The 19,698-nt window shown below is 46.4% G+C and overlaps 1 protein-coding gene across 2 annotated transcripts in view; it reads left to right on the top strand.

The window, feature by feature from the left end:
- Positions 1 to 355: 355 nt before the first annotated feature.
- Positions 356 to 19,698, top strand: part of Srgap3 (SLIT-ROBO Rho GTPase activating protein 3) — a 230,337-nt gene continuing 210,994 nt past the window's right edge. For both annotated transcript variants that reach the window (XM_029478506.1, XM_021165145.2), the window contains exon 1: positions 356 to 1,209. In XM_029478506.1, the coding sequence (XP_029334366.1) occupies positions 1,143 to 1,209 (67 nt within the window). In that variant the 5' untranslated portion in view covers positions 356 to 1,142. The remainder of the gene's footprint in view (positions 1,210 to 19,698) is intronic.

The following is a 19,698-nucleotide window of genomic DNA, read 5'->3' as shown; positions in this document are numbered from 1 at the left end:
TCCCTGTTATCAAGTAATTCTTTCAAAAATAGTGGCCTCCCCTGCATGCATCAGACTCTGCTAGAGTCTCAGGCAGAGTGACAACTCGTCATATAGTTGCTAGTTTGAGCACGACGCAAAGAAAAGAATCTTTCTGTGTTTGTTAGAAAATCTCCAGCCTAACTACTACTAGCTCCAGTTTACAGGAGCCTCCCAGGCCTTCCCAACCTGATTTCCCCCTCCTGCCGCCTTCCCTTTTGTGAGCGTTTCTTCCCCTTTTTGCTTGCAGCTAGTTCAGCTCTCCTGTAGGCTACAATGTGTCAGTTGTTATAAAATCCGGGAGGCGGAGTCTAGTGACGAGGGCGGTGGGGGAGAGCTCAGCCAGCCCTGCAGGGTGAGCAGTCCAGCCCTGGGTCCAGCAGAGCTAAAACGCTACAGCCGGGAAAACTTCCACCTCCCTCTCCTGGTTTTGATCCTCACCGTCCAGCAGACCCGAGGCGCCGATCGACCGGAGGGAGGATGAGAGATGACCGGTCCTTTGGCAACCTGACCATTTCCTTAGCAGAGCCTTCCAAAGCGAACCGGAGACTGGCCACACGACCCAGGAGGCGCCGCGCCTCTTGTGGATGTGTGTGTATGAGTGAGCAAGCGGGTGTGTGTGTGTGAGTGAGGGTGTGTGTGTGTATGCGTGTGTGTGTGCGCGCGTGTGTGTATGCGCGCGCTTGTGGTGTGGATGGGTGTGTGCACAGCACAATTGCGTGGAAGCGTGTCTGGGTGAGCGTGTGTGTGCACTCGTGAATGTGTTTGTGTGTGTGTGTGTGTACGTGTGTGTGTGTTTGTGTGTGCTCTTGGCTGCTATTATTATTATTTTGGAAGAAAAATCCTGGAAATCTGGGGCAGGTTATGGTACTCCCAGGGTGACTTCTTTTGCGAGAGGAGCTGACCAGAGCAAGCCACTAGAGCCATTTCCCTGCCAGCAGAGAGCATTTTCCTCCCAGAAGAAGGATTTCAACCCCGGGGCTTTGCAGCCAAGTAAAAGAGATTAGCCCTGAAACCTGTGAAATCGACCATTGCTGTGTGATTACCCAGGCTTGGGAGAGGACTTGGAGAGAGAAGGAGAAATAGATCAAACAGCCTGTCAGTTCTCTTTGCCACGTCGGAAGATGTCATCTCAAACTAAGTTCAAGAAAGACAAAGAGATCATTGCTGAATATGAAGCCCAAATAAAAGGTGAGCGGTGGGGCCGAGGGACTTTGCCTTCTCTCCGTCCCCTTGTCTCTCCCTCTGCTGTCTCTTCCTTCGCCTCCCTGCCTTCTTGAGAAGTTGCTATGCAGCAATAATCTTACTGTAAGGAGGAAGGACCGGGTGCTGGCTGCACAAGTCCAGACTGGCTCCCACTGCAGATAGTGCCTGGGCTGGGAGCGTGAATTACAGAAAGGGCAGAAATCTCTGCATTGCAGGTGTGTGAGGAAGGGACTTTAGGAGTGTCGCTGGTACTCCATCATCTTGGCAGTGATATGTCACTCTAGGGCCATTTTGACAGTCAAGGCCTCCTCCCCCTCACTCCCACTGTGAAAGCCCTTTGCTATTTATGTATATATTTTTTTATCTGCTCTCCCCATCCCTTCTTTTGGCTTTTGTAGGTGGTTGTTTTTGCCTCTGCTGCCTTCTCTGGGCTGAAATTCAAATGCATGAGTATGGGCTGCGGGGGGTGGGGGTGGGGTGTGGGGTGTGGGGTGTGTGTGTGGGGTGCATCGAATCCTTAAGTAGCCCTTCTTTGTCAGCATTTCTTGCCTGGTCTGAGTTGCCATGGATTAACTGTTATGGGACATATTGATCCAGACTAATGCAGGCATTTAAGCATAAAGAGAGAGTTCTGTGCCGAAAATGTATTATCTTCTAGCGTGCAGCCTGGTCTTTCTGTGCACCGGTGTTTCGGGTCATCAGCTTTGGTTAAAAGCCAACACCTCAGTGTATGATTTGGACTGGTAGGTGCTGTTTGGCTCCCGTGGTTCTGGGGAAAGTCTGCCTGCTAGGAGAGTGAGATGACCTTTGGGTGCTGGTTCCAGCTATGCTACCAAGCATAGAACCCACACTTCTTGCAGAAGCTGCTCCCTAAATTCTTGCTAGCTGAGAGGAAGAGAAGGGCCGCAGTTGCACAGCTAAAAGAAGGCAAGCAGCCTCTGCCCTGCCAGACGGTGGGCTTCCTGCACCTCGGGCTGTCTAAGCACAGCGTCAGCAGGGAGAGCTGAAGGCTCCCTGCCCTGCTTTTCCTTTGCGGAGCCTGTGGGGGAGAGAAGCAGCTGGGACTCTGAGCACCCATTTTCTTTCCAGTCCTTGGTTCTCCTTGCTGCGACACAGGGCGTGTTGTGGTCTCACATGGAGTGGGCACACTGCATCTTCAGTGGGTGTGGAGAGGCCTGGTTTGGAGGCTGTTGAGCAGGGTGCTGCTTTGAGGTTCTGGTGACCAGAGGATGCCACGCCTGTTTCTGTGCTGCCTGAGGGCTCCACACCGCAGGAAGTCAGTAGCCTCAGGCTGTCTGCCTGTCCTGTCTGTGCTGCTTTCAACCTTCTGATTTGGGGGGGAAGCTTTGGAGAACAAGCATGAGGTGGGGGTAGGGGCTTTGTGTTTTCCTTGTCTTTGGTTGTGGGCCCAGCCAGGATGTTAACCATCCCTGGGAAGATCCCAGGGATTAAAGAGAGATCTCTCCTATTCCCTGGGCCTCCTCCTTAGTTTTCAGTTCAATGTCAGAAACAGTGACTTAAATGTATCAGCCTTGCTGTCAATTGAGAAACAAGCCCTTTAGCTGTCAGAGACTGGGATTCATCCTGCCGGTCAGAACAAAAACCAATTTTCAATTTTGTATGTCTACTTTTTAGGGAGTGAATTTACACACACACACACACACACACACACACACACACACACACATTCTCAATATATATATTCTCAAAACACATACACACATCACATATGTGTTTGTATGTGTGTGTGTTGAGATTATCTTGACTACTTTTTAAAAAAAATGGATATTCCCATAAAAAATGTTATGACAGACAAGAGAATGGGATATTGGGACAGTGTGTGTGTCTTGGTAGGAAATCTGCTTATCTCCTTTTTAAAAGGCTTGCACCAGGCAGCCAACCTTTCCTTAGGACCCACAAAGCATCACTTGTTCCTTTCATCTCTCACCTTTAACGTAACGACTGACTAGCACATACAAGGCGGTGATGGCAAGGGATTTATTTCTTCAGGAAATTTGCCCAAAAGATCTGGTCTCTTCTAGCTTCTGGATGTCTTTACACTCTGGTTGAGTTTGTTTGTTTGTTTGTTTGTTTTCACTTGCAGTAGGCATCCATAAAGGAGATCACAGGACTGTTGCACCCGAGGCCCTTTGAAATCTTCTCCTCCCAAAGTGTTATTTGTTGGCCTGGCCTGGCATGTAGCTCAGTGGTAGAGCACTTGCCTGGCGTGCTCCAGGCCCTGGCTTCCATCCACAACCTTGCTTGTTAATTACTCTGGTAAGGATTGATGTATCCAGGCACCTCCTGTTTCTGGGACTCTGTTCTTGGCCCACATGGTGTACAAAAGGCTTACTATGAGCCCAGGTTCAGAGATAAGGAACTGAGGCCTGGCAGTGTTCAATGACTTACCCAAGGTCGCAAGGCCGGTATCTTCCCAGGCCTGGTGTCCCTGGTACATTGTCTGGCTGACACAGCCCCTTGAAGGATTGATGTCAGTAGCAGATGGCAGTGTTGTGCCGGGCACTGGTGGCCTCTTGATGGCGTCCCATTGTTCCTTTCTTACTTTCTTCCCTCGGCCTTTGTGGCTTGTCTCTGAGGAATGTTTGATCCATGAGCAAAAAATAATGCTTTGTGCCAGTTACCGTCTTCCTGGCGATTGGCCAGGTTGGTGCAAACAGTCTACTTCGTCAGACAAATCTCATAGAGGGAAACTTCTGATTTTTTGAAATGATGTTGAGTTTATCTGACTTAACAAAGGATGGATACTTTCGAATAGCATTTCCACTGTAGACATGTTTACATTCAAGCCTTCTGCCTCCTAGATACCTGCATCTGACTGTCTACCTGTGCTAATGTGCTCCAGGGATGGAAGCCTCAGCATCCTCTCGGCTCACAGACTATGTTTCGCTAGCTGTGGTTCATGGATTTTTTTTTTCTCTTAGACAATATCACCTAATGGTTCTATAGGTTTTTCTTTTTGGAGACTTCTTAGAATAGGATAGACACGTTTCTGTGACTGCCCATTCCTTGGGGGTTGGGAGCCTCCAGTTGTGCCCCTGACTGTACTTCACCTTAGTTGTGTTGGTAACACGAGCCACCACTGTTTGCTATCTTCATTGTTTCACTTGTGTATTTGGGAGCTGTATGTGTGAGTGTCTCACGGAGCCCTGGATAGCCTTGTACTGTCTTACCAAGGGTGATTTTGAACTCCTGACCCTCTTGCCTGCACCCACCTCCTGAGTACTGGGTTTACAGCAAATCCATGCTGGGGATTGAACTCAGGGCTTCCTGCATGGTGAGTGATCCACTCTACCAACCAGTGAAGCTACAGCCCAGTCCTTCCTTCACCTTAGCTCTGCCGCTTCCTGGATTGCAAATCCCAGTGTGTTTGTTGGGTGTTTGTAGGATAGAAGGGAGATGATTCGTGGCAGATGGTACACCTTACTGAAGGGGTAGTGACAGTTATGATAGACCTGAGGGCACACGTCCTGTCCGAATGCACAGTCATACCTGAGTGCAAGTATTTGTTGCTACTTCTAAGCTTGTCCACGTTTTCAATCTTCCCGCAGGTGCCAGAAACTTGCAAGGGAGCTTCACGTTTTTAAAGAGGTTTTCCAAAAGGATGCCCCAAAGATTTAACTCTTGATACTTTGTCAATATGGTGGAAGAAAAAATAACAGCTGTCCGCCTTTTATGCTGCCTATAGTACTTCTACCCGTATACCCCAGGTGTTACCTTAGCCCTTGGCTCTGCTCACTGCTTTTGCCACGCATGTCCGCTGTGCATCTCTGATCTCCCAGGCTAGGGGTCGGGATGGATTTGAGCTGGCTCATTCTCAGTTCCCTGACACGGGCTCCAAACAGACATCACTTCCTATCTTAGGTGCTCCTAAGTGTCCGTTTACAATCTGTTCAAGAACCTTGCTTGAGAGTGACATTACAGTCTCTAGCCAGAAACTGGCAGGCTGTCACCCGTTCCCATTTTGAAAATCGGAACATTTGCCAGTCTCCAGTTTCTTGGCATCCCCACTGTCCTCCACAGTTCCCTTGGAGATCACTGATAGCATTTGGGGATCTTATCTGCTGAGTTTTCTGAGCTCTAAGTGCTCTCGCTGCCAGACATAATGGTCACGTTCACTCACCGTGTTCCTGTTTCCATTTCAGCCCAACAGAGAATTGAAACAGGAGTGTGGTGATTGACTTTAGGAACATTCATATTTATCGCAGACCAACTTTTTAATAGTAAAAGTGAAAAAAACAAAAACAAAAAATGGGTGTTTTAGTTGAAGTTTTACTGCTGTGAATAGACACCATGACCATGGCAAGTCTTATAAAGGACAACATTGGGCTGGTGAGATGGCTCAGTGGGTAAGAGCACCCGACTGCTCTTCTGAAGGTCCAGAGTTCAAATCCCAGCAACCACATGGTGGCTCACAACCATCTGTAATGAGACCTGATGCCCTCTTCCGGTGTGTCTGAAGACAGCTACAGTGTACTTACTTATAATAATAAATACATCTTTAAAAAAAAAAAAGGACAACATTTAATTGGGGCTGGCTTACAGGTTCAGAGGTTCAGTCCATTATCATCAAGGCAAAAGCATGGCAGCATCCAGCCAGGCATGGTGCAGGCAGAGCTGAAAGTTTATCATCTTCATCTGAAGGCTGCTAGGAGAAGTTTGACTTCTAGACAACTAGGGTAACAGTCTCAAAGCCCACGCCCACAGTGACACACCTACTCCAACAAGGCTACACCAAATAGTGCCACTCCCTGGCCCAAGCATATACAAACCATCACAATGGGGGAAAGAAGAATTAGCATTCAGGTATGGAGAATAAGCATTCAGAAATATACATTACTCAGTTGTTCACATACTCATTCAACCAACATCAAGCATCGACCTTGTCCTCAAGCCTTGTGTGGCGTTTTGTGAGAGATAAAAAAGTATAGGATACATTATTTACCTTCTAAGATCTCCCTTAGAAAATGACAGTAACATAAAAAAAAAAGATTAAGAAAACCCACAATACAACTGTCAGAATGAGCTCAAGTCTTGCAGAGGGCTTCTTCCATGTGCCGTGGGATAACTGGAGAGCCTCCTTAGGTTCTCCAAGCATTTCAACAGGATAAAAGAAGGGAAGCATGCTGGATGGGGAGAACTGTCTGGAGTGGTGGGGGCTGTGGCCAACAGGGCAGCTTTAGAGGCACAAGTGCTGTCATTGCCTGGCTGGGATGTGAGCCCTGGGCGGGCAATTCTCCCACTGTTGGGAGGAAGGCTGAACTGAAACAAAATCTCTTGGTTGTTTAAATGATGGCCCAACTTTTAAAAATTCTACCCTCTCTAACCAAACACGTGGGTGAAATAGGGCCGAGGCAGCCCATTTGGCCACCAACTCACAACCCGTGGCCTTTACGTTGAAGTCTGTACAAATCCTGGGAGTGGAGCCTCAGCCACCTTCTTAAACTTTGACATTTTTTCTAAGGAAAGACCCGCGGCCTTACCACTATAGTAGAAGTCTCCTCTTCCCCCTGCCCAAATGCTCCACACACCTCCTCTACCACCAACTGTTCCCTGTCCATGCCTTTGCTCTCCTTCCAATGTCTCTCCAACCTGTTTGTTCAACCCCCATTTACCCTTCAAAGGCTGCCCGGATGGTTTTCCTCTTCACATGATGCTTGGCAGAACGAACAGTTCCTTCCCTCTGCCTCTCTACCCTAAACATTACTACTCTTCATCAAAATCTAGAGATCAGACCCTCATCCATGAACTCCCAAGGGCGAAAAAGCACAGAGCCATCTGTGTTTCTTCGGGCTGAGAGTGGTTGAAAAGTGTCACCTCCCTTAGCCTGGACTGCCGCAGCAAGACGCACTGGCTGCATGGCTTTTACCGCTTTCTCCCAGTTCAGGAGGCTAGGCTGGCAATTCCAAGATCAAGGTGCCAGCAAATTAAGTTTCTGGTGAGAGACTGCTTCCTGTCTTGTAGACAGCTCCATCCTATTGTCTGCTCATCTGGCTTTTCTTCAGAGCATGCTCACAGAGATGAAGCATGCAACATCTGGAACAACCCACAGACCTATACCTCATCTCTCAGTACCATTATATTGTGGGTGGGGTGGGCTCACATATGTGTTTTGGAGGATACAAACACTTGGTCAAGGATATCATACTTCCTGTTCTATCGAGAGGAGGTGCTTTACTGGGCAAAGAAATCCTCTTGGTTTGCTGCACTTCCTGCTTTGTCTCTGGTGTCTGTTAGCAGAGATTTGTTGGGGATGTGTTGGGAGCTAGTAGGTCTTGCCTAAGTCTTAATGGGGTGTGGCTTTCCTTCCAGCCGCCCCATCAGTAGATCTAAGGGTCCATATCGTCCATTTCTTGAGGGTTTTTTCTCTTCCATTAATTCCTTTAGTCATCCACTGGGTAGGTACTGTTACTGGCCATGCATTGGTCTATATAGCTTTAGTTCGTGGAGGAAGGCAATTGCATCTTCCTCTTGTTTTGTGACCCCTCTACCTCTGCAAGAGACCCACCAGTTCTCTAGTTGAAGAGGTGAAGTTTAGAGAAATAAAATCAATTGCATCAGACTCCTCAGGGAACCCTGGTAAAGCTAGGTTCAAAAAAGAATCCACTTTCCAATTTCCACTGGCAGGGGAAGATAAGATGCTAGTGGGGGCAACATGGCGTGTTGGGTGAAAGAAAATAGTTGTGTGTCCCAATAGGTCTTGAAAATTCTAAGATAAACCAGAGGAAATTGGCTTGTTTCCCCTCAGGGCTCCTGACACCCTTGGCAGTGTTGGGGTGAGCTTCTGAGTCGGGTGAGTCTCCCCAAACTTTGTCCACCCTGAAAGCCTCTTTCTCTAACTGGTTTGGGCGATTCTTCCTTGGTTCATGGTTTGAAACATGTCAGCCTGTACAACTCATGAATTATCCGAGTCTTCTTGTTGTCTGTTACCCCATTCCCAGTGTCCTCCAGTGCCTTTCCCAGGAGGCAGCTTGAAGAGGGGCTGAGGGGAACAAATGCATGCCAGGCTCTGCTAAGTAGTGTCAGCGCGGTGCTTTGTGGTCACTTGCACCATGTGAGCTTTGGCATTTTCAACTGCAGAGTGCTCAGCTACTGATTGAAATGGCAATGTGGAAGCAGCTGTGTCCTGATCAGCACGTGCTGCCTGTAGGCTGTGTGTGGGTGTGTTTGTGTGTGTGTGTGACAGTGCAGTGCGTATGATGGCAAGGGATGCTCCGGGTGCCTTGAATGGACTTTGTACTGCCCCTGGAATTCTGTGGTCTGTGCTCAGTGACAACGGTACAGATAAAAACTGGGGAGCCCATGACTCCCGCAGCTCTGAAAAAGTCAACCTTGGCCACAACTCAGAGGCCTAAGAAGTACCCTCTCTTTTCTTTCTTCTGTCCCTTGGTTTCTATGTCATGTCTCTGTTTTGCTGGATGGTGACAGAGATACATCTGGGCCAATTTGGGGCCTCTCTACTGATTTCTCTAGGATCATGGCCTAAGATCCAGAGCGATGTGGACCATAGGTTATAATGTACTGTCAGTCCGAGTTTGTCAACTACAGAGCTAGGATGTCATCTCACTTATTGAGTCTTATTGAAGCATGCTAGTAATCATTCTTTGTCCTTTGGATGCCTCTTTCCTCATTTCTTGTATGTAATATGTAGAGATGGAGGGGCATCATGTCATTCACATGCATATGGAGTCTGGGCAATTATCCTTGGTCCATCTTGGGTGTCCCTGTGAGCCTTGATCTCTGCTCTAACAAAGGTTCTGTTTCTTTTCAGCTCACATGAATCTGTTTGCTAACTACTACACCTTCCTTCCCTTGTGGTGGGTGGAACAGAGAACAAAATTTTTTCTTATAGATCCATGACTTCTACATTCACATTATTTTACCAACCCTCATCTCTGGCATAGGAAGTGTTTATCTGCATACTTGTACATGCATGTCTATATGCATGAGTGTAGATGGCATAAAAGGAGAGGGAAGGTAATAATATCCTCATGCTGAGAGCTCAGGCTGTCTTTTTAAAAGGTGTGTGTGTGTGTGTGTGTGTGTGTGTGTGTGTGTGTGTGTGTGAGTGAAGGTGCCTAAGGACTCCAGAAGAGGGCATCAGATCCCCTGCAGTTTGAGTTATAGGCAGTTGTGAGCCTCCTGATATTAGTGTTGGGAACTACTTGGCTCCTGTGCAAGAGTAATCGCTTTTAACCTCTTAGTCTTGAGGTCATCTACATTCACTTTTCTTGGAGTTTTATTTGTTTTATTTTAAGCAGGGACTCATGTATTCCAGGCCTTGTTGAACCCAGGGCCTTTTGTATGGTAGGCAAACACTGTACTAACTTAGCCACATCTCTGGCCAATCCACATCCTTTCTCTTCTTCCCAAGGTCTAAACATTTGAAAGACCAAAGACCAGAATTGACTCTTTCTCCATATTATCCCTGAGCCAATAGAAAATGCAATGTGCTCTGTATTGAAAAGGGACAGGAGTGTCCTTAGGAAATGTGTAGGAAACCTTACCTTTGACTATTTCTGCATGTGGAGACTTTCTTTCCTTCTTCTGTATGGCCACAGTATGACATTGATCAGCTCTTGGTGGGATCGATGTGACCTGGGTCTTTCTTGGTTGAGAGAATGTAGTTGTATAATGTGAACTCTGCAGTTTGAGTTATAGGCAGTTGGTCACTAAATAGCAGTGACCAACCTGCCCCAATTTGTGACAACCAAGCATCTCTCCAGATACTACCAAATGACTCCCAGGAGGCAGACTCATCCACATTGACAGCCATAATTCTAATTGGTCTCCCTCTATTCTTTTGTCCTCATGGTCTGTCCTCCAACCCCAGGGTATCTAGCAGATGTCCTTACAGTGAAGGCTGATATTCTCTGTTTAAAGTCCCTCAGGAGTGTCTGTTGGAGTCTCTCATCAAGAACCCTAGACTGGATTTACAAAGCCATGGTCTTCCCTTGCCTGTCTTCTCTCTCCAGTCTTTACTTCCTGGTCTGTTGATCTCTGCTGATTTGTTAGCATCTCCAATTTCCCCCCTTTCCAGAATGCTCTTCTTTTGAATAGACACTTGCTTGGCTCTTTGGTACTCAACTTAACTCTCTGGCTACCTGATACCTCCAAGAGCCATACAGTAGTCCTTCATCTGTCAACTGACCGGAGTTCTCTAGAACTCGGGCTACATGGTGATTTCCCTCCTGTGTTTATCTATTCTTTTCTCTAGAGCTAACAGTGCTGCCTGTAGTAGCTCACGCTTGTATTTCCAGCTTCAAAAGCCTGAGTCAGGGGGATGGCAAATTGGAGGCAAGACAAAACAAAAAATCAGAACGTCTGTGTCTCTTGTTTGAGTTTTTCTGGCATGCAGAGCTTCTCCTGGTGTCTAATGGGTGCCCACAGTAGGCAAACTAATTGGGTGCTCACAGTAGGCGAGCTTGTTTGAATGTGATGGACTTGGTGATTGCACAGATGTTGTCCCCAGAATAAAACAGATCCAGGCTTCCACCAGCATAGCTGAGAAAGGATGAAGGGTCTGGAGATGGGACTCTTGCATCCATGGTGGTTACTGCTGGGAATGCTGGAGGAACCGGATTCAGTCTATTAGTTGACTTCCTAATACGTGTGGGATGGAAAGAGGGAAAGTGTTCCTCGAGCCCCTCTTCCCCACTCATAGTTCTCTAGGAAGACGGTTATAAAAATGGACTAAGCAGCGATATATACTGTGCTAAGAGTGTTGGGGCCTTGTACTGTGGAAATTCAGGTAAGAAGTTGAGTTGTTGCCTTGGAGACCTGGAGAACTTATTATAGGAGCAAGACGTTTCTGGGTAGGTTTTTTGAAGGGTCATAGAAACTTCTCTGGATAGTGGAAAGCATTTCATAAAAAGAATAAAATGGACTCAAGGCTTAGAGGTCACCAAGGGGCCTGGTACTTGGGAAATACTGACGCGTTTGACATGTGGAAACGGAAATCTATGCCGGAGAGACAGACGCCCGTTTCAACCAGCAGGTCCCATGAGTCTTTGACCATGGACAGGGTGCGATGAAAGATGGGCTCAACTCGTTTTCCTCAGCGTGGAAACACGTATCTGTGTTGTAACGTTTGTCAGAATTTTCTTAGTATAAAATTTTTATTTGAAAATTATAAGTTACATGTATGTATGTATCTATGTATGAATGAATGAATGAATGAATGAAAGTATGTATATGGACTAGGGGCATGTGTGCACCATGTGTGCAAGTGGAGGTCAGAGGACGAGTGTGAGTCCATTCTCTCCTTCCATTGTATGGGTTCTTGGTGGCAAGCACCTTTACCTGCTGAGGTGTGTCTCGGACCCTGACTGCTCCTACTTAAAATGGCTGGTTTATCATATCATCATACGGGCAGAAGACATTTTATTGACCTGTTTGTCAGTGGACACCGGAGTTGTTCTGTGTTTTGGATACTATAAATAATGCTGATACAAACAAACTGACCACAAAAGTCACAATTTTTTAAAGTAAGTCCATTTTTTGACTATGCATGTTTTACACATTCATTGTTTCAAAAGCTTTGGAAATAAAAATATAGAAAGAAGGAGAAAAGTCTAGAAGCCACTCTTGAGGTAACTGCTGCAAGCACTCAGTGTACTTCTTTCCAGACCCCACATGCCTGTCCTCTATGAAATCTGTTTTATATCTGTATGTAGCCAAAAGAGAGATCACAGCTCAGGGATACAGGCCTAGGGCTTAAAACAGAGCAGGACTTAACAGTGCCCAGTCGCCCAGGGCCTTGTGTGTTCGAAGAGACTGTAGAAGGGATGCTGAAACCCGTTCTGTTGTGGTGCATGGCTTGTCTCGACATTTTCTGAATCAGCTCTTTGCAGATTTAAAAAAAATGTATATAACTGAGCGTTCTCATTAAGAACTGCTTCCACCTATAGGGTTGCAGACCCCTTTAGCTCCTTGGGTACTTTCTCTACCTTCTCCATTGGGGGCCCTGTGATTCATCCAATAGCTGACTGTGAGCATCCACTTCTGTGTTTGCTAGGCCCCGGCATAGTCTCACAAGAGACAGCTATATCAGAGTCCTTTCAGCAAAATCTTGCTGGTGTATGCAATGGTGTCAGCATTTGGAGGCTGATTATGGGATGGATCCCCGGGAATGGCAGTCTCTAGATGGTCCATCCTTTCATCTCAGCTCCAAACTTTGTCTCTGTAACTCCTTCCACGGGTGTTTTGTTCCCAATTCTAAGAAGGGGCAAAGTGTCCATACTTTAACCAGTACCCCTGGAGCTTGTGTCTCTAGCTGCATGTGTATCAGAAGATGACCTAGTCAGCCATCATTGAGAAGAGAGGCCCCTTGGTCTTGCAAACTTTATATGCCTCAGTACGGGGGGAATGCCAGGCCCAAGAAGTGGGAGTGGGTGGGTAGGGGAGTCGGGGGTGAGAGGGTCTGGGGGACTTTTGGGATAGCATTTGAAATGTAAACGAAGAAAATACCTAATTTAAAAATTATAAAAAACCAAACCAACCAACCAAACAAACAAACAAGAACTGCTTCCAAACCCACAACCATTCCCGACCCTTTCACTTTGAAGGTCCTCCTTCCTAGTTCCTGTTCCTCTCATCTCCCTCCTGGTCCCCAGTAGACAGCTCCTTGTAGGTAAATTTGTGTGGGCATTTCCTTGATTAATGGTTGATGTGGTTGGTGGTCTTGGGAGACAAAAGAAAGCAAGCTGGCAAGACAGTGAGCAGCCCTCCTCCACGGCATGCCTCTGCCTTAGTCTCTGGCTTCAGGTTCCTGTCTTTAGTTCCTACTAGGATGCGCCTTCAGGATGGAGTCTAAGCTATAAACTGAAATAAACCCTTTCTTTCACAAGTTGCTTTTGGTCATGATGCTTATCTAGGACTGAGTTTGTAATGATGAGTGGCAAGAGAAAGCATTAAGAGGTTGCAGCCTAGTACCCTCTTCCTTCCCACTGTTGATGGCAGCATTTTCAGTCTATGGTTTATTGCAAACCAGTTCATTTTCCAGCCATCTGTCTAATTCAAAAAGCCTAGATTTTTTTTCCAGGTGATCAGATTCTCACATGGATATGAGCATAGCAGGATACAATAGCTCCTAAGGTGGAAAACTCCCTCTATTACATAGAGTGCCTTCAAAGGAATGAGAGAGAGAGAGAGACAGACACACAGAGAGAGACAGACACAGAGAGAGAGAGACAGAGACAGAGACAGAGAGACAGAGAGAGAGACAGAGAGAGAGAGAGAACTTTAGTTTCTCTTGTGGACAGGTAAGTGTAGGTGTCATTTCTAGGAATGAGTTTGTAATGATGAGTGGCACTTAGCTGGATGACATGGCTGCTCTTGAACCCTTGTGTCATCGGGACATTTTCAGGCAGGAGTTAGTGTTATAGCTTGAATGTGTCAAGTACCCCCAACAGCCCATGTCAACAAGCTTGCTTGCTCCCTACTTGGAGATGCTGTTTTGAAGACTGTGGAGCCTTGCAGAAGGTCAGGTCCAATTGGTGGAAGCAGTTGCTAGGGGCAGACCTTTGAAGGTTAGGTCTGCCTCTGGTACAGGCTACTCTGTCTGCTTCCTGTCTACCATGAGAATAACTGCCACCCACACTCTTGCTGGCCTGTCTTCCTGGCTACGATGGTCTGAAATCTCTCAGTCAAAACGAACCCTCTTTCTATCAGGGTTAGGTGTTTTGGTCAGAGGTGCAGCCATTAATACTGTTGGCCAATTGCATTGTCTTTGCTTTGATGAGTGGCTTTTTAAAAAACTGTTTGTTTGTTTGTTTGTTTGTTTGTTTGTTTAATGCAAGTACATGGTCACTCTCTTCAGATACATCAGAAGAGAGCATTGGATCCCATTACAGAGGGTTGTGAGCCACCAAGTGATTGCTGGGAATTGAACGCAGGACCTCTGGAAGAGCAATTGAACTTGGCTTCTTTAGACAGGATGTTTCAGCTTTTTTATGATGTGTTTACTTGGGGGAAACTGAGGCAGGAAACAGTCCTGGACCCCAAGTATCTGATAAAGGGTTGCTAGTTTGCCCTCACCATCCTTGAACTCTCACGTGGCCTTTGTTCCTTACCGTGCTCTGGGGCTCTGCCCTTGCCTGGCCCCTAGTTCAGGCCTTACGCTGAGCATCTCTGTGTCTTTGGCTCCTACTTGGCACACTATCACCACTCAAACTCAAACTCAAACTCAAACTACACTCACACTCAAACTCTGCTTCAGAAGTGGCGGAGGCCTGAGTACTGCCTGCCAGAGACACAGAATTGTGTTACTGGGGTTAGTGTGAGAGAAATGCTGAGACTGTGGTGGCCCACCTCAGTTGATTTAGTTTAACAAGTATTTATTGAGTGCCTGCTGTGTTTGCTGTGTTTGTAGACTTTATCATTCTATGGGGAATACACCTTGTAACTTGTAATTACTAAAGTGCTGAATGTTATATAAGGGGCTGTGCAGAATACAGGGAGAACCCATAACAGACAGATCTAAATGGTTGGAAGTGCTCCTGGCGATTTTCTGATATTGATCTGTAAGGCTGGATCAGACTGGCCAAGCTTATATATCATAGCCATTATTTCCAGAGCTCTTTAGGACCCAGACAGAATCATCCTTCCATTTAAACAGGGTCAGACATCACCCAAATATTTAAGGGATCAGCAGGTATAATAAGTGCTGCTAAGGGGAAAAACACAACTGCAGGTGTGAATGATCGGAAGAGTTCCTGGAAGAGGACGATGGACTAGATGTTCTCAGGACAGTGAACACAGTCACACAATAGGTGTTTCTAGGGCGAAATTAAAGTGTGGATTAACCAGAGAGATAAAAAGCACCGAGGCTGTGTATAGAATCAGGTGAAAGTCACACTAGATGCATGAGGGATTTGAAAGGGGAAGGGGGGGTGTTAACAATGCAGGCACAGTGCACTGTACAGATGTGAATCATAGCTCGTGCATGGCCAGTCAGACCGAGGATAAGCTCATGGCAGAGGAAAGGCATTAGGTTTTCTTTGCTCTGCTCTTTTTGTTCCTTTTGAGAAAGGGTCACACTACCTCACAGTGTGTGTGTGTGTTAAAATGGCACGTCAGAATTGCTAGCACAATCCTTGGCACACAATGGCATTTGAAAAAAAAACGTGAAAATATTAACTAAACCAAGTGGGAGGCCATCATTTACCACCCGGGGCTGTGAACCTGAGCTTCCAGAGAAGCTGTTGTAAAGGAGATTAAAAATGATCACAGGTTCCCCAGCAGGACTGCTGGGGAAGAGAGTTCTAAGCGGTGGGCAGCATACTGTTTGCTTTGCCTTCTCCTGCAAAGTCTCTGGAACAACTGGGAGGCGCATGTGACAAATTCAGGTCTGAATTCTTGCCCCACAGGAGCATCCTGGAACCTCGGGTGGTGGGTCACAGAAACTTGCTTCTCATACTTCCCAGGTTGCTTAGTCCGGAACAGAATAGCCGCACTCTGCAAACCGAGTTGGGGTGGTCACGCCCATTTGTCTGTCTTCACACTGGCAGGTGGGGGCTTTTACTATGGTGCCTTTTCGGGAGCCTGGGCGCCACTGGGAACCAAACCTGCAGCCTCGGCCTTGGTTTGAGCCTTGCAGCCCTTGGCCATGCAGCCACAAATCTCCTTCCGAAGCTTGGGGTGGTGATAGCGGCAAATTGGTGGACCCTGTGATTGAGATTCTTTGGTATCTGGGGCTGAGCCTCCTTAGGCTTCCCTGGGGCCCTGATGGCCTCTTGGCATTCAGTGCCTTCACGTTGTTTGCTAGCATGTTCTTCAGGCCCTTCTCGTGTTTCTGGGCAAAATTCATGTTCCTTGGGAACTTGGGTCCTCCACCTTAACAGTTCATAACTGTTGTATAGAGGTTTCTTGGTGCCATTTTAGGGACTAGTTGTGTGCAGTGTGGTTCTTGCACTTGACCAAGTCTGCATGGTAACCTTTAGCTCCTAAAGTGCCTGGGGCGGAAAGGCGCCTCCCACCCCTTGCTGGGACTGGAACTCAGAGCTTCACAGATCCGGCTCTACCACTGAGCTACACCCTCAGCCCTGTGTGCTTTTTGAAAATAGGAATTTAATAATTAAATAGACTATTAAGTTATGAGGAAGGAAAAACACCTGTAGCATGTATATTACTAATAATTCTTTTAAAAATAAAAAATATGTCTGTCTAGTTGGGTGTGTATGTAAAGGACCTGATGACTCTTTCTGATTGATAGGAGGCTTACCCTGGTGATGCCATGGGGGGAGCCGGACATGATATCAGTGACAGGACATAGTAGGAAAGGGGACTTGAAAAGAAACCTTCATAATCTTCAATTTTGATGGACTTCCAAAAGGGCATATTATTTTTTAAAACAGAAGCTTCACAGAATAAGGACTTTAATATCTATTTGTAACCTATTACTTATTTATTATGAACCACAGGGGATTAAACCTAGGAGTGAGTGCATGCTAAATGTGGGCTTTAACATCGAGTTCTTCTCCCAGCATCAAGACATCGAGTGAAAAAAACTGCCCAAAAGAAAGCTCAACCTTCATGTGAACTGTGAAGGGAAAGAAAGGACGCTCTGCCAGAGTTATTATCATCTTACTGAGTGCTTCATTATATACTGTAAAAACGAAGGCAGAGATTAATCATATTTCTCTGTTATTTCCCCACATAGCGAGACTATTCCCTCCCTTCCACACACTTTTTCAGAATTCTATAAGATAGGTATAGGAATGGAAAGCCCACACCAGATCTTTTAACTCTGGATTAAGACAGGGACTATGTAAGTGCTGTGGGCCAGAGCCAGGGACTAGCAGTCTATTCCTGGTCTGTGACGAGCCACATCTCCGTTCTCCATCGGGCACCACTGGCTGTGAACAAAGGCCTGTCTGCCCTACATCGTAGTTGTTGTGAGGCTCAGATGATGTGGTTGTGAGAAGTGAATTCTACCAGAGTACACGATGCTCATTATTTCTGTTTTTTTTTGGTCTGGTTCCTCCCCGGGACACGTTGCTGCTACAGTGGCCTTGTTTATGTGTCTGTCTCCCTGTGAGCTCACTGAACACAGGAGCCTGGCTTTATTCATTCTTGAATCCTTGTATCTAGAGCTGCCAAACAGGAGGCATTCAAAATAAGGTCTGGACTAGCTATCAAAGGTAAATAAAACTCTAAAGGAAGCACAAAGAATTCTGTGCAATCCTATGAAATGTTAAGATTGTTTTCTAGAAAACATAACCTTGTATTTCTTTAAAAGGATTTAAAAGATCAGTCTGAGTCCTCAGCAGAAATGACATTGCAGGGACTGAAGAAGGAACTTCAGGATGGAAAATGTAATTGGCCAGTTTTGTTAGGAGATAGTGACACTCTCCCTCTCTAACCAATCATATGCCTGTGCAGTTTCCAGGAAGGAGAGAGCAGATGAGAAGAGCTCCTGAAAGGCAGATCCTGGTCCCTCTGGAGAGAGATCTCCCAAGAGACAGGAATGCCCCCCCTCCCCACACTACCCAGTTTCAATCTTTGTCTGTCAGAGGGCTGGACAAAGCCTTCCCAGGGCTCCTCAGACAAAAGCCTTCCTCAGCCTTTCACTCCAGACTTTGGTAGTAAAAACATGTCTCCCACAAGTGGGACAAATTCCATTTGCCTGACAAAGTTGGAAGCCTTGTCTGTGGCCTAGTGAGGGGCTCTATTGTCTTCAAGACCCTGGTGATTGTCGTCCTGAAGGGCAATTGGGCCACTAGAGCAAATTCAGTGGAGTCCCTGGGGTAGGTCTGCTGTTAGTAGGAAAGAGGCTCAAGCTCCGTTTTGAAATACTCATCCTCATTCTTGTGACGCCACAAACCTGCAGTTTTTCTTATCTCTCCCTTACCAGTTGCTTACGCCCCATTAGACAGGTTCACAATTGCTTAGACACATGCTGATTATTATCTTTTTAGTTTTTTGAGACAGGGTTTCTCTGTGTAGCCTGGCTATCCTGGACCTCTCTCTCTGTAGATCAGGCGAGTCTTAAACCCGAGGTATGCACCACCACTGTCTGGCAGTGCAGATTCTTGGATGCATTATACTTTACCTAAGTGAAGCCTCTAGTAGCCTGCCAAAGAGCTTTTGTTGCTTGGGATTTTAATTGGATGCTTGGGTAAGGATGTGAGCATGCCTATCTAGTGTGAGTGGCAAGATGCCAACGAAGGCAGGCTTGGCACTGAGGCTCAGTGTCTTGATAAACTCATGATAAGTTAAAAAATATGTTAAGTTAAACCAACCAACATTGCAGCCATGACCCGCCTACTTTAAATGTGTTCTGAACACCTACGGCGGCCTACAGTTGGTCAAAATTATCTAGCACAAAGCCTGTGTTGTAACAGAATGCTTAGTGCCTCATAGAATTTACTGAATGCTGGTATGTAGAAGACTCTGCACTGCAGAATGTTGGTTTCCTCTAGTGATCACAGGGAGCCATGACTTTGCTGCCAGTGTCAAGCATTGAAAAACAGTATTGCCATACGACACATCACTAGCCTTGGGAAAGATCAAAATTCAAAATTACATGTAGGGCTTCCTGCTGAGTGTCAGTTGTATTCATACCATGGTAACAAATCATCCCAGTCTGGGACACGATTGCTGATAGTGACATGAAGACAGTTGGTTATGGGCCAGATCTGCTAGTTTCTAACTATGTGGCTTGGGGAGTCTTGCTACCCCTTGGATCCTCCATATCCCCATCTCTTAGATGAAGACAATAATCTGTCTAGATGAAATGATGTAATGCATAAAATCTCTAGCGCAGTGCTCTGCACACAGTAAGGACTTAAACGATGTGACCTGTTTTTTATTAATAATCACAAAAAAATGCAGGCTCTGCAGTCTAAGAGATCTGGACTCAAGTTCCAGTTCTACCATTTATTAATTATGGGAAAGTTTGTCCTCTCTGGTGTTAAGTTTCTTGCTTTGAAGAGGTACAGAGATGCAGATACACGGGGATATCGATGTAGAACAACAGGCCAGAACAGACATATGGTAGATGCTCAATACCACCATATCCTGTGGTACCCAAACCAGAAGAAAGGATGGGGAGAGGGACCCCAGTGAGCTGCTCTTCACATGGAGAACTCGTTTGGCTGTAGGTAGGGTGGAAACCCAACCCCCAACCCCTAACTCCAAACAAGGCTGAATCATGGCTCTATTATTCTAGGGTAACTAGTCCGCAGTCCCACTGTAGAGCTGGAGCACCAGATCTTTTCCTGTAGCAACCAGCCTAGACTTCTGCTCCTCTTTCTAAAACCCTACCAGGCCAATCAGCTGCAGAGAGAAGGACGGAAGGTCTGAACCATCCAGATATAACTTCTGACCCCTTGTAAGCACATGCTCCAGGATTTAGGTTCATAAAGCTATCTTGCAAACCAGCTGTTGCATAGATCTAATCTTTCCTTCCAATGGGTAGATTTTTTTCCTTCCTTCCCTCCCTCCCTCCTTCCC

The sequence above is a fragment of the Mus caroli genome, chromosome 6, assembly GCF_900094665.2.
Source record: "Mus caroli chromosome 6, CAROLI_EIJ_v1.1, whole genome shotgun sequence".
Lineage (NCBI taxonomy): Eukaryota > Metazoa > Chordata > Mammalia > Rodentia > Muridae > Mus > Mus caroli.
This window is presented reverse-complemented; position numbering and strand designations above follow the sequence as displayed.